The sequence below is a fragment of the Cannabis sativa genome, chromosome 1 (assembly GCF_029168945.1).
Source record: "Cannabis sativa cultivar Pink pepper isolate KNU-18-1 chromosome 1, ASM2916894v1, whole genome shotgun sequence".
NCBI classification, from domain to species: domain Eukaryota; kingdom Viridiplantae; phylum Streptophyta; class Magnoliopsida; order Rosales; family Cannabaceae; genus Cannabis; species Cannabis sativa.
In genome coordinates this window covers 49,177,850-49,200,439 of record NC_083601.1, presented here as the reverse complement: position 1 = coordinate 49,200,439, position 22,590 = coordinate 49,177,850, and the positions used below count along the sequence as shown (strand labels likewise).

Sequence of the window (22,590 nt, the reverse complement as noted above, 5' to 3'; positions counted from 1 at the left end):
CACAGATGAAAGAAAATTGTAAAATTTACCTGTTACAAATTATTTACTTGACCAATTGAACCATGGGTTAAAATCAGATCATTGGATCTGTCAACAAGTTAACCATGTCTATTTGTAATCAAACAATAATAGGTTTTATAAAACTTACAAACAAGCTAAAACACATACTCTTGCAACAAGGTTAGCTCGATAGTTGGATGTAGGATTTATTTAATTTTATTTAATTTTAAATAATTAAATTTCGAGAAAAAAATAATTAAATAATAAAAAAAAATTATTTTCGAATTAAAAAATAATAAAAAATATATATTTTCGAAATTAATAAAATAATATTTAAAATTAAACCTATAATTTTGAAAAATTAGGTTTCAACTAACCTAAATATCATTTCAAAATTTGCTAACTACTTTTAAAAAATTAATGTTATTTTATAAATTAAATATTCAATAAAAATTAAAAAAGATAAATAAATATCTTTTTTCAGATTTTATGATTTAATTTAAATAAATAAAATAACAAAATTTAAAAGTTAGCAAAAAAATCTTATTTCTATTCAAAATATCATGATTATAGTTATCTTATTTTAAATTTAAATAAGGTCAAATTAAAAAAATATTTAATTTTAAAAAAAAAATAATATCTGACCATAAATTTAAAAATAAGATAAGATATAATCAAATTTAAAAATAAGATAGATAATTAAGCAAAAAAGTTAGATATTTACTATTTTCAAATTCAAATTACACTAATATCATGAATTAATTTTAAAAAAAATAATAATTAATTTAATTATGATATTTAGAATTGAAATAGGAATAGTAAATGTCTAAATACAAAACTACATAAAAAATCGGAAGTTAAATCCTAAAATAGCATGAAAAATCGAAGAAAAACGAAAAAAAAAAATGTGAGCTGTACGAACAGTATGTTGTGCATACTGCCCGCGCGCGCAGGAGGGAGTGCACTGCCGAGAAAACTCGGCGCAGGGGAGGAGCTGCAGCATTTACGCGCGCGGAGAAGGGGTTTCAGACACCCCTGTGCGTGTTGCTCAGACAAGATCTTGTCCGAACACGCGTATGACCGAGGATCACTCGGTTCCGCGCGCGCGTGGGTGAGTGCTTCATCTTGATATTTTTTTGAAACTTCAAAAAATCATAACTAATTCAAATTAAATCGAAATTGAGTTCTGTAAAAAAGTAAATTGCTTACTTTTTTCCATAATATCCAATAAAAATAATTCTAAAAACAGAATTTCAATTATTTTTCACGAAAATTCACAAACATCAATCAATCATCATATAACACACAACACAACATGAAACAATCCAAAACACAAACAATCATTTTAAAGTCCAAATTTCTTGCAAGCAAATCAATTACCATGGCTCTGAGGCCAGTTTTTGGAATATATTTTACTAGGATCTTAGATCTACTCACAAGTATGTTGTTTAACACCCTAAATATGAACTTTCTAAAACGGTAAATAAACACATTGGTTGCAGCGGAATAATGTCTCCTTCCACTCAGATCTCTAACCCTTGTATCCTTTCTGTCGCAGAGTATTATCAAGATCTGAGCCCGAATATCTTTCTCTTTGTGTGTGATCCTTCACAGTCTTCCAATCTATGATTGAGGTACCACTTGCTGTGTGTGGGCACTACTCTATCACTGAGGGTTTCGAAATTTATGAAGAAGAAAAGAGATAGAGGTTGGTTCGGCTATAGAGAGAGAGGGAAGGCTCAGTTTTCTGAAAAAGTAATTTTTCTGACAGAATGCTTAAAAACTTGTTATTTGACTGAGCCATCACTTTCTATTTATAGGCAACTACTAGGTTTAGGTTAGTAATTATTTGGCATTAAAATAATGAAAATATTAATTGGAAAAAGCTATCCAAGTGGCCGGCCATAAGTGTTAATGGGCCTTACTTGGATTTTGCAGTTTTCACAATTTTTATTTCTATTTTCTCAAAAACGCAAATTTTCCAATTCTAACATTTTAAATGCCAAAACTAATTATTTAATAACTAAAATAGATTATTAAATAATATTGTCATTTAATTTAATTATTAATTAGACATATAAAGTCTATTAATAAATAAATAAACCTAGAATCTCTTTTCTTTACAATTTCGCCCCTACTTAGTGAAAATTCACAAATTAGACATAGTCTAACTTTAGAATTATAAATGATTAATCACAAATCAATTATTGAGTCTTACAAGCAGTATAGTCTCAACTAGAATGGGGACCATGGATCTATATGCTGAGCTTTCAATAAGTGAACCGAATTTACTAGGTAAATCCCTACTTATTAATTCTCCGTTGAATCCACTCTTAGAACTTAGAATTGCACTCTCAGACTTATATAGAGCATATTATATGTTCCACGATATAGATATGCTATCTCATTTAACCATTGTTATAATCTTATTGTGATCAAAGATCCTCTATATAGATGATTTACATCGAGATGGGATAATTTTACCGTTCTCACCCCTCAACGTATTTTTCCCCTTAAAACACTTAGCTACCTGTAAATGATGTTTAGTGATCTAAGAATTAGTCACTTAAACAAGAGCTCATCCATTTACTTCTATTTAGCTAAGCTCGAAGGGAATCATCACTTGACTTCTATACACCAGTAGAAGTTATAGATTCCATATTTATGTTCAGCACTCCCACTCAATCATACTATCATGTTCCCAAAATATACGTATCACCCTGACCCAAAAGTAGGCTTAACTAATAAATCAAAGAGCATGAATAGTACTCCTGAGTTGAGCCTAAGCATATCAGGATTTAGATTCTTTTAATCTTAAGATCAACTACTGATATTGACTTGGAAAGATATGACGGTAAATTTATAATATCTTAACTAAGTTGCAATATCGGTCCAGTCCAATGTATACTCCATACATTCAAAACTAGTATACTTTACTAATGTCCTGGAAAGAACATAACACTTACTCTAAGTGTAAGTACACATCATCGCTGATAATCACATTAGTGTAAATCTAAAACACTGATGAAACAGGGACTTAGTCTTTTGATTCATATGATCACAATCACATTCCACTGTGTTGACGATACTGTAATTGTGAATAAACATATGCTCTGGACTTAACAGATTTTGTGTGTAAATGTAATAAACATATTAAACCATTAGCATGTAAAATTCATGCAAACATAAATCACTTCAAATTTCTTATATTGACAACTAATCAGATTGTAAAGGGTTTTATTTAAGGCACAAAACCCAACAAGAATCACATCGGATCATCAACAGGCACATTAAACACGTGCCACCCGTTCAGATACGGACGTGAGATGAGTAAAGTCTACACGCAACTTCAGAAGTCCCGTGCAGACTTGGGGGGGGGCAAATGTTATCCCATTTTTTGCACTAGGACGTTGTAACACATACTGGTGACACGTGGCTCCTATTTCCTACATCTGGCTGAAGAAGTATTCTGAACAGAGCTCAATATACATTTGCACAGATAGAGTCTGCCTGACCGAGCAGGGCAAGGGCAGATGACTCGAACAATGTATCACGACTTAGCAGTTTCAAGACTTACATCGTAAAGCACAAAAACAATCCCTACAATTAAGGGATCGCATCAAAGGGATATGGCAAGCTGTCCAAATCCCTCAATCTATGTATTCTAAATATGTAATGTGTGTTTTTACTAATTATAGATATTGTAAGCAAAAGGAAAACCTTCCCTCCTGTATTTAGCCCTATAAATAGTGATCCATCCTCACTGTAAAAGGGGTCGAAAGAATTACTTCAGAGAGATCTAAGAGTAAACACTCAGAGATTTCATTGTGAGAGCTTCAAGAGAGGAAACATTGTATTCTTTGTTCTTGAGTTAATACAATCTAAAGGGAGTAGGCTATTACTGAATTAAAGGGGCGAACCTCTTTAAAGTCTTTTGCTCTTTATTGTTTACCGGTTCTTACCTTATCTTAATTACATTTTTTATCGCTTATTAAGTGACTCATTGTCGTTGGCTAAAAGTGAGGTCAACAATAGGTTTGTAGTTATAAAATGTGCTTATGGAATAAAATGGATCACATTTAAAAAAAAAAAAAATCGGTTTGGATGTTTGAACCGACCAAACCGAGGTTCAAAACGGTCAGTTTTAAGATAGGTTCTGGATCGGTCAGTCGGTTTTCGGATTACACTAATCCAGACCGAAAACCGAATTCTAGATTTTCATATAGAAAAAAATCGACCAAACTGACCGATGCTCAGCCCTACCCAAAAGAGTATTTAGGGAAAAAAATTGAAGGTAAAAGTAGTGATTAGTGACCAGTCTCAAATCAACCTACTTCTGACTGTCCTTGGCATGTTAAAGTTCTATTTTGGAAAAGAGGGCTCATGTTCAACGACCTAAAGAACAATGCTTTCAGAGAATCTACCACTTTTACCACATTGAAATAGATATTGCTCCTATATATTTTGCTCTTGACAGCTCCATGCCTTTAATTCTCACTGAGGAGTCAAAAACTGTAGTAGTGCGACTGTATGAATAATTCGGAGAAAGAAAGAAAGCTAACAGTAACAGTTTATTGTCTTTTCTAGAAAGTCGTGAACAAATATTTTATAATTGCAGCTTGCTAATTATTTGTTACATTATTATTTATCGATCGAGGATCTGAAATTGATTGGAGAGAAATATAAGGAAAAGTAAGGAGAAATAATCTTGTAGTGGAGCAGTACGTACTAGAGACTATAATAAAGAATCAAAGGCATATATTAAACTAGTATATATATATATGATGGGATAAGGAAGAAGGCAAGACATATATTCTATTCGAGTGCCTAATCCATGGTTGGTCCTCCTAATAATGCTTCAAAAAGAAGCACGTAAAATGGGGTCCATATATAATCCAAAAGTGACTGACCCATCTGAAACGCATTTTGTAGTTCACCAAAAAAATATGCCTCTTGTTCCTTGCTTGCCTTGGACTATGAATAGGCAGCTGATGCTTAACCCTCTTTATTCTTAACTCTTAAGCAGTTTTCTTAATTAGTAGAATCAATAACATAAAACAGTGGGTCAAGGTGGTTAGGGCCTTGATGTATATCAAGTTCAAGTCAAGGTCCATGTTGGGTTTTTTTGTTACTATTTATGTATCTATATATGTGTATTGAATTTCTGTAGTTTATATAACATAAAACTGATCCTATAAGGTTATCATAAAAGCATTCTAATGGGGGTTGCTATTAGGGTGATCTTAGTTTTTTCAAGATTATAAATTTTAAGAATATAAATATTAAAAAAAATATCTTTTAAAATCATAAGTTACTTTCGACAATTATAGATGTTCGTCTCTTATGGAGATGCTCTAGTAAAATAATAGTTTGGCTCTAACTACATATCATACGTGGCATAATATATGATTAGTATATATTCTATAGCTAATTGTATTGGCATGAAGAATGTTATATAGCGTAAAAATCCCTACCAATAAATTTTTTTCAATCTCGTACTTCATTGATCAGTCTACTCAATTTCCACCATTGATAAATTCTTTCCTGATTGGAGCAATTTATTATAGTCCTAAGAAATTCAGACGTGAAGTTTTAACTTTAAGTGAGTATTGTTTTTTCTTACTATAGAATAAATGACATGTACACAGGTCAGGTCAGCTATTTATAAGATGAGAAAAGAAGGAACTCGGTTAATTAGGAGGACTTATCCTCATTGGTCCACGTGTCGTAATATCAGTATAGCTCTTTTTATTGAGCTAGATTTATTTCATGAGGACTAATAATTCAGTTCATCTTTCGCACCCATTTAAGTTCTTTTTAAAATTAAGTGACTAATTTCTGTAATCAATCTTTATCTAAAAATGAAATATAATTACATATGTCCATCAATTACAAAAAAAAAAAAAACAATAAAAATAATTTATTTTATACACGGGCAAAAATGCCTTCAGATTTTAATGGATATATAAAATAGTATTTGAATTCAGAATATGAGCTAATGATGATGAGTAATTTACAACTCTATCCATGAATGATGATCATTGCTTCCAGGTGATCCTATACTTAGCTCTATTACTCAAGTTTCTTTACTTTTACATATAGCTAGCTAGCCCACTCTATATAGTACTCCTTCCCTTTAGATACAAGTCAAAATGTCAAATATCTAATAAGGACATTTTAGTAAATTCCCAAAGTATATAATAAACTAATATTAGCTACCATATTTCCCAATAATAAAGTTCCTTAGCTAGCAAGAAATAATGACATGATACATAAAGTTGTATGGTATCATGATCATGACTAAAATAAAATAAAAAAGCTACCAAAAGGGATCAAGAGACATTTTGAATTTCCAAAGTGAACCCACATATTAATCTATAGAAAGCCTTCACAAGAATAAAAAGAGAGGCTCAAAGCAAAAGAGAAAGAAATTAAGCATCAAAGCAATAAGACTACATTAAAAAAATGTACCGGTTGAGCAACACAGTGATAGGGTTCTTGAACCTCTTCACTCTCTTGGCTTCCATACCTATCATCGGCGGAGGCCTATGGATGGCTCGAAGCAGCACCACCTGCGAGAGCTTCCTCCAAACCCCACTTCTTGTGATTGGCTTTGTTGTCCTCATAGTCTCTTTAGCAGGCTTCATAGGCGCATGTTTTCACGTGGCATGGGCCCTTTGGGTCTACCTAGTTGTCATGCTCTTCCTTATAGCCACACTCATGGGTCTCACCGTTTTCGGGTTTGTCGTCACCGGCCCTGGTGGCGGTGTCGAAGTCCCCGGTAGGGTATACAAAGAATACCATCTTGAAAAATACTCACCATGGTTAACCAACAGGATTAAGAATCCTAATTATTGGAGTACCATAAGGGGTTGTATTTTCAGCTCCAAAACTTGTGCCAAGCTTTCTATTTGGACCCCTTTAGATTATATGGAAAAAGATATGAGTCCTATACAATCGGGTTGTTGTAAACCTCCAACGGCATGTAACTATAACGTGATTGGAAGTAGTGCACAAGACCCAGATTGTTACCGTTGGAACAACGCACAGAATCTGTTGTGTTACGAGTGTGATTCTTGCAAGGCTGGAGTGTTGGAAGATATTAGGATCGACTGGCACAAGCTGTCAGTACTCAACATCGTCATGCTTGTCTTCCTAATCGCTATTTACTCCATTGGTTGCTGTGCTTTTCAGAACACCAAACGTGCTGAGACCGATTACCCTTACGGCGAAAACCACATGAAGAGGGTCCGCCCTCGTTGGGATTACTATTGGTACGTCCTAATAATTATCATCATTAACACTAATCCATCCAATTCTTTTTTTTTTAATGTTTTATCATTATTATATAAGTAATTTTTAATTACCGTATTCATAGGCTGGGTGTCCAAAATAAGATCCTAATAAATTATTTAGGATTTACTGAAAATATTTAAAGGTTGGACATATATTATCATCTAATTAACATATATCTATGTGCTATAAAAAAACATAATATGCCATAGAAACGTGTACAAGCTTAATCATTATTTATCCCCAGCTAATAGCTATAGTGCACTAATAATAGTACTTAAAGTGTGATTATAGTGCGAAACCCACTTATAAGTGACATCAATTTATTAATTAACTACCTTTAATGTACTTATTTTCTTTTCCACATAGTATATAAATATATATTGGGTCGGGCATGCTTTTTTGCCCACCATCATGATACAAAATTCAAATTTTTGCACATTAGGATCATGCTAAAAATTATTTACAACTCCAAACACATTTTTTGTCTTAAAGTTTATTTCATACGCAAGTAGAATAGACTAGTTTATAATATATTTTCAACAACATAAATTATTTAAAAAAAAAATTAAAAAAAAATTAATAGGTATATGTACACTATTATATTTACTTTTTATATTCTTTTTTTTAATTTATTTTCAATAATGCCTAGATTTTTTTAAATAATAAATATAAAATTAAGAAAAAAATACAAAAATATAATGGTAAACACAGAATTTATTTTTCTCTAAACAAAATTAACAAATTTATAATAATAGACTAAAGTTTACAATTTTGTTTACAAAATTATTATAAGCTGCTATACAAAAACAACACTGTAATATATATATATATAAATTTTGTTTTTTCAAGTCATTTGAAGTATATCAAATTTAAAAAAGAAAGCATATATATGTATTTATGATAAACCGAATAGTAATTAACTTTCGTTAATTATAAGGATCTATTTTGTTTTAGAATCTGAGCTGAGTTAAAGTGATCATTTTGAAAAGATAGACACATATATTCATGCTTGGTTGAACTGAAAAGGATCTCTTTTTTTTTTTTTCTCTCTCACATCTCAAAGTTAAATTTTTTTTTTTTTTTATGAAAGTTAAAATATTAGTTGTAATTGGCTAATTTATAATTTTTAAAAATTGGTTGTCAGGTGGAGATGGTGGCATGACAAAAGGCATCAGCTTTATTAGCCAACAGATAAGAATTGAGCTAAAAATATATCTTGAATCAATGTCTTTTTTTCCAGTTTACTTGATTGTCCCTTAGTGCTGTTTGAAAATGGGACAATTTCAGACCTGCTTTTCAGTCCAACCATGTTTATTACTTAGTGCTTAATTAATTAAGTTAAGGTCTGTCTCACACGCCCAACTTTTGTACACTTATTTATTTTCGTTTTTGTATAAAGATGTATTATTAGCTCTAATCAAAGATATTCAATATATACCTTTTTTAAAAAAAGAAAATTATCATTATTATTATTATTATTCTAGTACTTTATACGATCTTCTTTTTCATTTATTGGTTTTTTGTTACAATTGAACATGTGTGGTTAATTTAATTAAGAAAGGTAATTGTATAGGTCAAGTATGTTATGTATACCATATTAGCCACATGATGATGAACCCTATGAAGTTTTAGTATGGATAATATATTGTATTGGATTCGAGTGTAATATTATTGAGATTATATTAGTTTTCTTTTTTTAAATAAAAGACACAAAGATGGAGGTTTCTTCCATTTTAAGAAAATTTATAATCTATCTTAAGGGTATGCTTCAACATTAAAATTGCGACTAATATGAGAGAGAGATGTCCTAAAATATCTAGATAGTAAAATTTTAATATAAAAAAAAAAAATAACTCTCAATTCGTCCATCTGACCCTCAAAAGCTAAGACCAAATAAGATAGTGAATCTAAGAAGACCCATTCAACTGGTAGTCTCACGTCTGGAACCCAACACAAACCTACCAGTAGAGCAACTACTTCTGCGATTGGAGAACTGAAAAAAAATCTACACCAAAATAGTTTAAAATAATAAGTATGTTTTATTTACAACTCTTCAATCATTATAATATAATTTTAATAGAGTCAATAAGGGAAACCCCTTAGTTGGATTATTTACTAACTTTTATTGATAACATTTTGAATAATTTGCGGCAAAATCCTTTATATTTAATTTTTTCACACTTAATTCTCTTTTTTTTTTTTTTTGGCAAAAATTCTCTTATGTTTTAATTTTAATACACTTAACCCCTTAATAGAGTCACTAAGCCATTTAAACACTGCTCATTTTTTAGCATTGTTGGAATCACAATCAATTTCCGATGTAAATGTCTATTAATGTAGATACTGCAGGCTTTTACATTATAAGATGTAATAATAATTAGTAATGAATATTTTTTATATTATTATTATTATTAAAAAATAGCTTTGAAAAATTACTTAAATTAGTTATAAATCACTACCACATTGAATCATATTTCAACATTATATTAAAACCTATCCTTGAGTTATCTAATACAATCATAAAATGAGTAATTTGCGGCATAAATACTTAAGTTTTATGCCGAGTAGCCGATAAATACCTAAGTCCTATTTTTGGCGGTAAAAATACCTTCCGTCACTAGTGTGGAACTTCCGTAGGTACCTGGCCGTTATGTGCCAGGTTAGTGTCCACGTGTTATTCAGTGATTAGTCCACGTCATTTAATTTATATATTTTATTTAAAAAATTAATTTGAAAATTAAAAATAAAACAAAAATAATTTAAAATCAAAATAAAATAATAAATATTTAATATTCATATTTTAATTAAATTAAAATAAAATAAATTATTAATTAAAACCCAAAACCTAAAACTAACACATAAATCCAAAAGAAAATTGAAGGGTCAACCCTTTCATCGTCCTCTTCTTCTTCCTGCCATTCTTCTTCATGCCATTCTTCTTCTTGTCTAAAACTAACACATAAAACCAGTGTAATCTTGTCATCTCTATCCCATTTCTCTATCAAAAGCCCTAATTTATTTTCCCCATTTTGCATAAACATAAACATAAATTAAATACAAACCTAGAATTCACCAAAAAAAAAAAAATACAAACCTAGAAAATCTGAGAAAATCCCGTCCCTCCTTCTCTTCTGCGATTCAAGCCAGTGGTTCCTCATCGTCTTCAAACCAGGAGGTCATCGTCGTCGACCTGCGAACTAGGAGGTCATCGTCGTCGACCTGCTAACCAGGAGGTCATCGTCGTCGACCTGCGAACCAGGGGTGCGAACGAGGAGGTCATCGTCGTCGTCTTCTCTGTCTACTGGGAACAAGGGGTGCGAACCAGGGGTTCCTCGATGGTCTGTTGAGGACGGAGACGCTTGATTCAGTACATTAGTTTGACTAGGACGGAGCAATCGCACAAGAGGACAACATCGCTTGACAATTGCTTGAGTTCTCTCCACTCTCTCAGTCCCTCTCTTTCTCGATCGCACAAGGCTTTTAGGTATTTTTTTTTTACCTTTTTTATTTTCTTTTTCAAGATATGATAGATGAGGATTTTTGTGGGAGAAATTTATTGGGTTTTTTTTTCTTTTCAGTTTTGGGATATTTGAGTAGAGTTTTGTTTGTTGAATTTGTTAAATCAGTTTTCTTTTAGTGAGAATGTTTATGAGCTTTAATTGGGTGAATGATTTTGGGTGAGAATTTTTTTTGAGATTTTTGGTTGAAGACGATGGTGAGGGAGATGAAGAACACGATGGAGAAGACTATTTGAGGTTCTGGGTTTTGTTCTTTCCCGTGTTTCAATTTCTCATTTGAGTTTATTTTCTAATTCAAAGAAAAACAAATGGAAAAGAAATAAATGTTAAAAAATAAAAATGAATTATATTTAGTTTTTTTATTAATTTTTATAATTTTTAAACATTTAAATAATTATTTAAATAATAAATAAAAAAAATTAATGACATGGACCAATTAACGAGTGACACGTGGATCCTGACCTGACACTTAACGTCCAGGTACCTACGGAAGTTCCAGGACTCTAACAGAAGGTATTTTTACCGCCAAAAATAGGACTTAGGTATTTATCTGCTACTCGGCATAAAACTTAGGTATTTATGCCGCAAATTACTCTCATAAAATTAACATCACGTTAATTATTTTTTAAAACTATATAAAATCGTAAAATATGCTATATAAATCAAAAAAAAGTTCGTAAAATATTTATCCAGTTATATCAATATTTAAATTTATCGTCGTCAGAAAAGTCACTGGAGTTAGATGTCTCAGATATAAATTAAAATAGAACTGATTCTATAACATGATGAATAAAAAAATAACAGAGAATAACTCAAACAAATTATAATTAAGATAGAACTGGTTCTATAACATAATGAATAAAAATAAATAACACATAATAACTCAAACTAATTATAATTAAAAGCAAATAGGAATTCAATTCCTAAAATACTAGAACATAAATTAAAAAAAAAAAAAAAATCACAACAAAATACCTCATAACACATAATACCTCATAATTAAACAGGTTATATTTTAAAAAAAAAAATGTGGGGATCAATTCCAAAAAATACTAAGGCATAAGTATGAACATAACTGATTCCATAACAAAATTAAAAAAAACAAGTAATAACACATAATAACTCAAATATATATAAAGAAACCGGTTATATTTATCAACTAGTGAAAAGTTTGAGACAAAAAAAAATAAAGTAACCAAGATAACAACTTACACACACAAATCAGTTAAATAAAATAAATAAATCAAAAATTGGTTCCTTGAATTAACTAAATCAAAAATCTTTTCTCGAAATAACTAAATTAAAAACAAATTCCTTGAATTAATTAAATCAAAAACAAGTTTCTGAGATAAATAATTCAAGAACCATTTTTTAAAATGACTAAATTAAAAACCAGTTGAGATATAAATTAAAATAGAACCGGATCCACAATAAAATAACTAAAAAAAAAAACACACAATAACTCAAAAACTGATTGTAATTAAAAAAAAAAATGAGGGAATCCATTCCAACAACATTGAGTCATAAATTAAAGAGGGAATTCATATTTCCAACAACATTGAGTCATAAATCCATTCCACGAATAAAATTGTTTCTACTTGTAGGATTTCACTACTTTAACCCTACACCAACAAAGGATTAATATCAGTGTCAAAGGTCAGAAACGACCTTTACCTGTCTAATTTAATCTTAGACTAAAACGGCACCGTTTAGAGCACACGACACCAAATCTTGTGTCGTTCAAAGCTTTGGTTTTAAGACTCAGTAGAAGAGTCTAGAAACCCTAAACACCAAACACAACACACACACACAGCCTCTCTGATTCGAAACCCTAGCAGAGCAAGTTCTCTTTGAGAACTTGCTCGATTCCAAGCCAGAAACCCAGAATCAAACCCACACACACATAGATTTAGATTTAGTAAAATGAAAAAACAAGAGTGAGGGAGAGAAAACACTAGATTTGTTTCAGAGTTCACCCAAAAATTAGGGCTACGTCTCTGTCAAGCTCGTCTCAGAGATTAGCTTGATATCCACTATCGACAATGATGCAATACAATGATTTTGGAGCTTCCTGTCACAAAATCGATCAGGTAAGACTCGATTTTGGTGCTTTTACAAGTTTTTGTTTTCTCTCTTTCTGTTCTTTTTAATCTGAATCTAACTTTGTGTTCTTCTTGTGCATGTACTTCTCCTTGCTCGATAATCCTCACCACGAGAGTTTTACTCTCAGATCTGGACCAGTTCTCTCTGGATCTTGGATTTGGGAGCTCGAGGCTAGGGTATAACCTCCATCACTTCTCTCTTACTCTCTGTTCTGTGTTCTGAAGTAGATCTTAGTTTCTTCTCTTTGATTCATGTATTTATATTGTTGTAGAGTCGGTTGATCAAGGTCTTAGGAGTTAGTTACAATATCAGTTGTAACTAACTACTAAGTCTTGATCCACTAGAGGCGAAGCCACCCTAGGATTGAGTCCATTTACTTGAAACTGTTTTTGTATTTTGCTGATGTGGATATTTGTGTATAAGGGACTGGTTATAAGTGGAATTTACTCAACACTACTCCTAGAAGAAGCCTTAGAGTGAAAATATTTAGTGATTTTATCTCTAGCTTTAACCCAATTCACCCTGGACCGCTGCTTCCAAAAAACCTCCTCCTTATATAAAAGGGTATCTATCTGAGACTGAATTTCTTTAACCTTATTATTATTATTAACTGAGAAAGGAAAATTAGAGTAAATACTATCAAGTCTAGCCTGAAGCAAATTGATCTTATGCTTAAAATTATTTTATTATTACTCTAACTCCTAATAACATTGATACAAGAGGATTGTTTAGACAGAAAAGAGAGAAGAAAATCTTGAGAGCTATTAGAAGATCTTTTAGTCCAAGCTTTCCTAGCAACTGTAAAAAAAAATTAGGTTCAGCAAACCAAAATTTTCACACATAAATCTCTTTTTAGCAGCAGCCTTATGAAAACCATCTTTAAAAACCACTTTTAAAGTCCTATGATCCGAGCCAAAAAAAACCAAGGTGGAAAAGAGAAGCATCAGGAAAAACATGAAGCCAACTCTTATTAACAATGCACTCGTCAAGGCGCTCAAAAAGAGAGTTGTGCTTCTAAGTAAACTTATTTCCGATATAAGGTAAAGGAGTAAGATCATACTTAGCAATAAAACTTTAAAAATGAGTCATAGCATGCAAGGGAGGGTTAGTAGAACTAGATTTGTCATTTAGAGCAAGATAATCATTGAAATCACTAAAAATAAACCAAGGCATTAAAGGAGCAATATCAAAAATTCGGTTCAAAAGAGTCCAAGTATGAACTTTATCCGAAACATAAGAAGATCCATAATATGAAGAAATATGTCATTTTATATTATCATCCATAGTTACATAACACTCAATATGATTGGAGGAGTGATTATTAATATGTACATCCACAGCAGCAGACCAAAAAAGCAACAACCCCCCCCCCCCCCCCTAAACCACTTTTAGGTACTTCAAAAGCATTCTCAAAAGATAGCCTAGACTTAAAACTAAAACTAGAACCAGCTCCTAGCTTAGTTTCCATAACAAAAAGAAGACATAATTTATGCTGCTTCACAAAAAGGGAGAGATTTTGAAATGTCTGAGGACTCCACAAACCTCGAGCATTCTAGCTAATAAAACTCATTTTTCCAGGCGGGATTGCTCTACAACACTCACCGGTACAATTTGATCAAAATCATCAGTGGAGACCACCACTTCACTACCATTTGCACAAGCCTACTTAAGCATACTTTGAATTAAATTACCAATAGTGCCATCTTGTCAAGTGTAGGCTCTCTTAGTTCCAAAGACACCCTAAGAGGCCAAGGCCTACAAGGAAGGCCAGATGGGGAGGAAACGGGGAGCTGCACCCCTTTTCCTTTATCAACATGGACGATGACCGGAGGCTCATTCATGGTGACATGAGAAACGACACAAAGAATGCTTTAAAAACCACTAACAAGAGAGCGAGAACTAGCCATAACCTCCTGGGACACAACAGAGACTATACTAGAAGGTTGTCCTTCATCCCGAGTATGAGTCACCATAACTTCCTAAGAACTAACCAAGCCAGTAGTAGGAAGAAACTGGTTTACAACATCAGTAAGATCGTGATTTTGATGGTATGACCTCAGGTTCATCTCTTCAAAGGGGATGGAATTGGCCATATCAAACGGGTCTCGTTTGAAGAAAGACTTAGGAGGGGCCCTAATGTTATCCTTAAAAGGCAGCACAGGAGGAACACGACCCTCATCACAGTGTTTAAGGAAACGACCACAGTTAGAAAAAATATGATCAAATCTCCCGCAGAAATAACAATAATTTTGGAGACCCTCAAACTTAAAATTAAGCCACTTAGTCCTACCCAGCTTCCTAAAGAAAACATGCATGCCTCTACGAATAGGCTAGGTAATGTCGAATAACACACGAATTCGAAGGAAGGGACCCAAAATTTCAAGCAGAGTAACTTTATGAATTTCAACACCAACATCTTCAACAACAAACTCAGCAAGGTCAAAGGATCTAAAACCGAAAGGGATAGAATGCACTTGCATCCAAAAGGCAACAAACCTAAGTTGGTCAGGCTGAAGGATATCAAGACCTTCAGGATTAGCAAAGACCATTAAGCAGTGATCGAAATGCAAAGGTTGGCCCTCAATAACCCTACGCCTATCCCTGTCACACCCAAAATGTGCAAGAAAGAGCCTAGAATGATACTCAGAAAAGTTGATAGGGAATCGAACATTACAAGAAATGTCACTTTTACCAACACAGTTCGCTACTGCGCTGGTAAAAGTAATTTTACCAACGCATTTCGCAAACTGCGCTGGTAAAAGTTACTTTTACCAGTGCATTTCGCAAACTGCGCTGGCAAAGAGGTCAAAGTTTTACCAGCGTACATTTGCAGTGGCTAAAATCTAACTTTTACCAGCGCATTTACGTGCTGGGAAAAGTCATCTTTGCCAGCGCTTTTCATTTTATGCTGGCAAAAGTTCTAATACCAACATTGATTTGCCAACCCCCTTTTGCCAACACAGCACAAGTAAATTCTATTTTACCAGCGCAATACTAACTTTTGCCAGCACGAAAATGTACTGGCAAAAGTGACATTTCTTGTAGTGGAAGTGTCCAAGCTTCCCTCATGGCCTTATCTAACCAGTCGGGTTTAAGGACTTTCTGGGTAAAGATCTTAACAACTAGGTAGTAAGATTCAGAAGAGAGATTAGGCCCCGGAGAAACCCCATCAAAGTCATGAACCAAAACTTCCTCGTCATTGAGAGCTAAATGATGAGAAAGACTTTGGCTAGAACTCGCCATTAAAACAAGAGAAAAACTTTGAAAAACACACAAAGAAGAGCAAATAACAAAGAAAATAGGGGAAGAGAGAGCTACCAAACTAGGAAAATAATACACATATATATAGAAAAAAAACAGGGTACCTTCGTGAGGAGATCTTTTACGTACTATAAGAAGATACAAAGTCCATCACACTATCAACGCAAATCTGACATGAACCCTCGAGAGAAGTGATAATGATCACAAAAAACCCCCAAATTTCGCTATCGACGACGTGCACTAAAGAAGAAGATGGAAAGGGGGCAAACGTGAACCAAGCATTTTTTGAAGCATTAATAAATAGCCGCCAACTTCTTAAAGGAGGCATTAAAAACCTGGAGTTGTTAGTAATAATAACAAGAAAACAGTTAATAGATGAAAAAAAACTAAAATTTAAAATTCATGAAAAACATCACTAAGGATGAGAATAGCTTGAAGAAACCAAAAGAAAGGAAAAAACCTTAATAGAGCATCCTAGAGCATTCCAATAGCCCCTAAAATTATCTACTATGAACTTATCTTTTCTTTCTTTCTTGTTTCCTGTGTTTGAATGAAGTTCTCCAATTATCAAAGAAAAAAAATTAAAAAAAAAAAACTGTAGCAACGTGGAGTAGACTTTTGATATATATATATAATGCCATGTTGTTGGTGCTTATAACCAAATTTTACCACGAAAACACAAGAATTCAATCTTGAAATGAGAACATATGAATTGGAAATTTCTATTAAGAACATAAACAATTACAGTTTCACTTATTACAACAAAGACAAAATTTCTATTAAGATAGAATGATTCCCCTACAACCTTTTTACAGTACTAAATATAATAATAAAACAAAAAGAAATATACTCAAATTTGAGGTATCTATCTATATAACTAGTACTTCCTGCAGTTTCTTCATAGAAGTTATTCAGAAACAATTTGTAGAAGAATACTAATAAATGGCATTGCAATTGGGGTAGTGAAAATGGAGGAACACTCAAGGTGAATGCTTCTCTTATTTTGCTTTCTATTATAATCTATAAACAATTTTAAAATCTCTATATTTTTGAGCTTATTCATCAAGAATACTTGAATAAGTTGAATTGGATTTAACTTGGCATAGGCTTGTTCTCCAAAAATGATCTGAAAAGAATAAATGCATGACGAGGGCGATGTAGTGGAACCTCATGCCCTGCTCCAGTTATTGTAACAAATGTCAACCCTTTGTATACTTGGCTCCACCCACCAACCTATATATTACAGAAGATGAAGAACTTGGGTGAAGAAGATGAAAGAAAGAGTAATTTCCCAGTAACATATCTGTCATATATCATTGAATGTGAAAGCAAAAGCATATTGTTTATTGAGTACTAACCTTGCCATGATCATACCATGGGTGCCAATTGGTGACAGTTGGTAGCTTCAGTGCATCTATTGAGTATCTTGTTGCAGTTACTGGAACTACTGCATCAGTATCCCCACTGGAAAGTTACATGAGAAATCACATTTTAGATAAGCCAAATTTGATCAAAACAAAATAAGTAATAAACAAACCAAGATACATACATAAGTGACAACTACACAGTTTCACATGGTTTAACCAAGTAGAATTTATAGGTGGAATGGTTCAAATATTGACCTGAAGCAACTGAACTACCTGAAAGTCATGGTTTTGATTATATTTACTTAATATGAGTTTGTCACTGACCAATACTTAAGTTGCTCAATTACTGATCAAAATTATGAGTATCTATACAAATAGTCAAAAAGAGGAAAGTAAGGAAAGGTTAGAAGAAGAATTAGGTAAACATACCTGAATACCCATATTTTAAGACCAGCAGCTATGAGTTCTTTATAAATAGGAAGCATAGATAGGGGAGAATCTGTCCAGTAGTTTCCAACAATGTCACTGAAAAAAAAAATTAAAAAAAAAAAACTATCACACTGCTGTAGAATGTTAAAATTTTATATGATGCATCCAATATCTCAATTATGAAGACTTACCTGCAAGTTTTCCAAGGATAAGAAAGTCCAGTTACATTAGCATGAAGTGCCCTTTGAACTTCAGGAATATTGAAGTACACTTTTGAGTGCCTCTCGGTGCAGGGATCATAGGCTCTTGACATCCATGGCTGAGTTTGAAAAGAGTAAGAAAAAATCATTTATGTGTTATTTCTCACTAACAATAAGGTATATCAAATCAGACATTTGTTTCAAACTCCCAACATTACCAATGAAAAGGGTTCACAAGTTTATCTTTTTTCCATTTATTTTGTTGGCAAAAGAAACAAGTTATGAAAACTTACATAATGACCACGTAAGTTGCGGTTAAGGAATTCACTACTATTGCAAGGGCTGGTGAAAATGCTATATGGGTCTATGTTTCCTTGCTCCCTCTCAGCAATAACAAGAGCATTCATGCATTCCACAGAAGGATGTTGTGAGGACCCGAAATCACATTTCCTTCGCAACATTCGATAGGTAGAATCAGAGATCAAACCATGAGTCCACCAGTACTCAAATGTCCCAACATAGTCATGGTAGTCATCAGTCACAGCATTTCCCACCTGCCATAAATTGTGAAAAAACACAAATTACTTATTTAAATCATCAGTTTGCATCACCCCTAAAGTTCTTCTCAATCCTACATTTCTTACCATAAACCCTTTCAAATTGATCACTGGATTCTGTTTTCCCTTGTTTTTTTCGTAAATAATTTGAGACAATTGAGGAACATAATGACCTACAAAAGTAATGATTTAGATCTTCCTTCATTGCAATGGAAGTTTAGGAACCAAAAATGTTGAATGTAAAAAATTAGAGGTAAAGTAAATTTTAGTACCTGCATAACTTTCTCCAACAACATAGAAATCTCTGTGCTTGTACTGAGGAAACCTTTCAAACCAATGGAGAAGAAATATGTATGCATCCTCAGCTACAAACACAAACAACCCAGATGAGTAAAGCATCAAATGGAATCAAGATCAACTCAATTCTTTGAAGAATTAACAAAACAATACAAACAGCATATAGATCCACATATCAAGCTAACAAATTGAAACAAAACTGAGATCATTATTATACCTGTTCTCTGATCACCAGTGGTGTACAAATCTGATGTCGTATTGGAGTATGAAAAGCCAACACCAGCTGGAGACTCAAGAAACAACAAATTCGCCACTGCCCAGATAACAAAAACCAGTGAGAATTTAATTAATAATACAAAAGTGGCCATTTTTAAGGTCAGTCAACGTACCATTGTTCCAAGAATAAGGATTTATGAAAAGGGTCTTTCCATCAGGTCTGATATGCAAAGGTCCAATCTCCTCAGCTGCACCATAAGCAACAGAGGAGCAACCAGGACCACCATTGAGCCACAACACGAGTGGTCTTGACTCAGGTTTACGACTCGCTGGAGACTCTGTAAGCCAGTAAAATAATGCTCTCCCAGCTTTCTTGTTCACAGTCACATAGCCCGAGTACTGAGCAAAGTCCACGTTCTTTGGTTGTCCAGGCAACTCAGTGACCCTATCTTTCTCTTGATCTTGATATGAATCCGCAAAACAAGCTCCGACCAGAAGAGATAAAAGCCAAAAGAAAGAGAATAATAGATTGTGACCCATTGCTCAAAAAATTCCAAGTAGTCACAGAAGTCAGAAAGATTTTATAAACTAAAAAACAAGCGATACCCAGAAGCAGAAATCTCAAAACAAGTGTCTATGCTTGTTAAAAATACTATCTTCAAAACTACATAATGAGCATTAAGCCATAGAAGAGAGGGATGGGATATAGAGAGAGAGGGAGAGAAAGTGAGTGCGGCAAACATTACAACACATTTAAAGCATTTTCATTCTTAAACCCAATTAATGTGATTGAATGATTAGTTGTTGTGACAAGGTGTGAATGATTTGAAACCGTTGTTATATGTTTTTAATAAATGTTTTTCTTTCAATGTTATAATTAATAAAGCTCGAAAATCATGAAGGTATCATCTTTGTTGCGTTTTGGTCTCTCAACACAGCTGGGATGGGATGGGATACGCACATGGGTTTTGGGTTGAAATATCAAGCTTCTCAGCTGCTCGTTGTAGGAATTTGGCTTGGTGAAATCCCAAATTTACCCTACACCACTCAAGAAAAGAGTCAAAACGACAGGGACAAATCTGTCCCAGAAAAATCAATTTAAACCTCAGTCAACGACCAAAGAACCCTGGTCGTTTAGCCTACACGACAATGGAAACTTGTCGTTCTTCACTCACACGACAAATCGTTTAAACCAAACGATTTGTCGTTCTGGATTGAACAAAACTAAGTTCAATCAGAGCTAACCCTAGCTCATTTGCACCTTCGAACATTCGAGAGTTTCTCAAACTCTCTCTCTTTCTCTCTGCCTTCTCTCTGGTTCTCAAACCCTAGAACCAGAGATCCTTCTCGATCTATTGATCGATCTTACCCAGAAACCTTCCCAGAAACAACCCAACACACACACACACAAATATCAAACATAGATCATTTGGTTAGGGTTAGAAAAATAACACCAGAGATTATAGAGGTTCGCCCTAAATCAGGGGTACATCCTCTTTGAGCTCGCCTTGAAGATCGACCTCAGATCTTTCACTATGAAGCATGAATATTACAACAGGTAAGAAATCCAAGTCACAGATCGACTGGTATTTCTAGGTTTTTCTCTCTTGTGTTTTCTGTGTTTATTTCTCTCTTGTTTTTCTGGTTTCTCACACTAACACTTTTCTGTTTCTTGTGCATGTACTTGAAAAACATCTGGAGCTGAAGAACTTTTTCAGATCTGGTAACCTAGGGCTTTTTGCATCTGGTATATTTTCATTTCTTCTCTTCTGTTCCTTTTATAGTTGTAGTTCTAGGGTTGATCACAGAACTAGGAGTTAGTTACAACTTCGGTTGTAACTAACAACTAGTTCTTGATTCACTAGAGGCGAAGCCACCTAGGATCTGATGGTCTGTTGTATTCTGTTTGCTTTTATTTGTAATTTTCACTTCATCTGTAAAACTGTAATAATAAAGGTTACAGTGAGGTCTAATTTTAACAATTTCCACCTTAGATCTCATCTGTAATCTTTATTATCATAGTTCTTCGTCCTCAAGGGTCTTAGCTCATAGTGGTAGTGGTCATCCACCACTACCAACCCCTAACAAGTCCAAGCAGTGCTTGAACTTGGTTAAGGGTAGCACCTTAGTACCGATATCAGAAGGATTCTCTTCAGTGGGAACTTTCTCTATCTGTACAACCTTCTGTGTCACTTTATCTCGTATAAAGTGATACTTTATTTCCACATGTTTGGTTCTGTCATGAAAGACAGGATTCTTACACAAGTGGATACAACTTTGGCTGTCTGAATAGATTGTAGGTTCTTCATCTAGGAGTTTAAGTTCATCTAGTAGTCCTTTAAGCCAAATGGCTTCTTTAATAGCTTCTGTAACAGCTACATACTCAGATTCTGTTGTAGATAATGCTACAACAGGCTGCAGTTGTACTTTCCAGCTGATACAATTTCCCCATAGTGTAAAGAAATAGGCAGAGGTAGATTTTCTACTATCTCTGTCACCTGCATAGTCTGCATCACTGTACCCAGTGATCATTCTGTTGTTGTCCCTTCTTTTGTAGTTTAATCCCACTTCTGTAGATCCCAGTAAGTATCTTAGTAACCATTTCATAGCCTCCCAGTGTTGTTTACCTGGGTTAGCCATGTACTTACTTAGTACACTAATGGCATAGGCTAAATCAGGTCTGGTACTGACCATTAGGTACATCACTGATCCCACTGCACTAGAATAGGGCACTTCACTCATAGATTCTTTCTCTGCTGTAGTTTTAGGACATTGCTCCTTGCTTAGGTAGTACTGATTAGTCATAGGTTGCTTAGTTTGCTTTGCATTAGTCATAGAGAAATTCTCTAAGACTTTCTTAATGTAGTTTTTCTGATGTAGCCTTAGTGTCCCATGTTCCCTGTCCCTAGAGATGTTAATGCCTAGGATCTTAGCAGCCTTGCCTAAGTCCTTCATCTCAAACTCTTCCCTTAGCCAACCTTTCATTAGGTCAATCCTGGTTCTTTCCTTGCTCACAATGAGCATGTCATCTACATACAGCAGTAAGTAGATGACTTCATCAATCTTAGTGCCTTTGTAGTATAGACAGGTGTCATAATAGCTCCTAGAAAACCCTTTCTTGATCATGAACTCATCAAACCTTTTGTTCCATTGTCTTGGTGACTGTTTAAGTCCATACAGGGACTTAATCAGTTTGCAGACCAAGTCTTCCTTGCCTTTTTCCTCATATCCTTTAGGTTGTTGCATGTAGATTTCTTCCTCAAGTTCCCCATGTAGAAATGCAGTAGTTACATCCATTTGATCAACTTCTAGGTCAAATTGAGTAGCTATGGTAAGTATAATTCTG

At 33.6% G+C, this 22,590-nt stretch overlaps 2 protein-coding genes across 2 annotated transcripts; one reads left to right on the top strand and one right to left on the bottom strand.

Annotated features, from left to right (window-relative positions):
• The first annotated feature begins 6,268 nt into the window (after positions 1 to 6,268).
• LOC115708138 (tetraspanin-6) lies at positions 6,269 to 8,753 on the top strand. The gene is made up of 2 exons (XM_030636337.2): positions 6,269 to 7,274; positions 8,441 to 8,753. Exons 1-2 carry the CDS (start codon positions 6,466 to 6,468, stop codon positions 8,478 to 8,480), a joined length of 849 nt encoding a protein of 282 aa, XP_030492197.2. The 5' UTR covers positions 6,269 to 6,465; the 3' UTR covers positions 8,481 to 8,753.
• Positions 8,754 to 16,870: 8,117 nt separating this feature from the next.
• LOC115705816 (serine carboxypeptidase-like 27) lies at positions 16,871 to 20,250 on the bottom strand. The gene is made up of 9 exons (XM_030633256.2): positions 19,418 to 20,250; positions 19,246 to 19,341; positions 19,004 to 19,096; positions 18,819 to 18,904; positions 18,468 to 18,728; positions 18,166 to 18,293; positions 17,975 to 18,070; positions 17,537 to 17,642; positions 16,871 to 17,411 (listed from the first exon to the last, which is right to left on the bottom strand). The coding sequence occupies exons 1-9, from the start codon at positions 19,782 to 19,784 to the stop codon at positions 17,271 to 17,273; spliced, it is 1,374 nt and encodes a 457-aa protein (XP_030489116.1). The 5' UTR covers positions 19,785 to 20,250; the 3' UTR covers positions 16,871 to 17,270.
• Positions 20,251 to 22,590: the final 2,340 nt, after the last annotated feature.

Coding starts and splice junctions, on each gene's coding strand:
- LOC115705816 (XM_030633256.2), bottom strand. CDS start 19,784: ATGGGTCACAATCTATTATTCTCTTTCTTTTGGCTTTTATCTCTTCTG. Junction 19,342..19,417: donor TCCTTATTCTTGGAACAATG/GTACGTTGACTG, acceptor TTATCTGGGCAG/TGGCGAATTTGTTGTTTCTT. Junction 17,643..17,974: donor CTTAAAATATGGGTATTCAG/GTATGTTTACCT, acceptor GTAACTTTCCAG/TGGGGATACTGATGCAGTAG.
- LOC115708138 (XM_030636337.2), top strand. CDS start 6,466: ATGTACCGGTTGAGCAACACAGTGATAGGGTTCTTGAACCTCTTCACT. Junction 7,275..8,440: donor CCTCGTTGGGATTACTATTG/GTACGTCCTAAT, acceptor ATTGGTTGTCAG/GTGGAGATGGTGGCATGACA.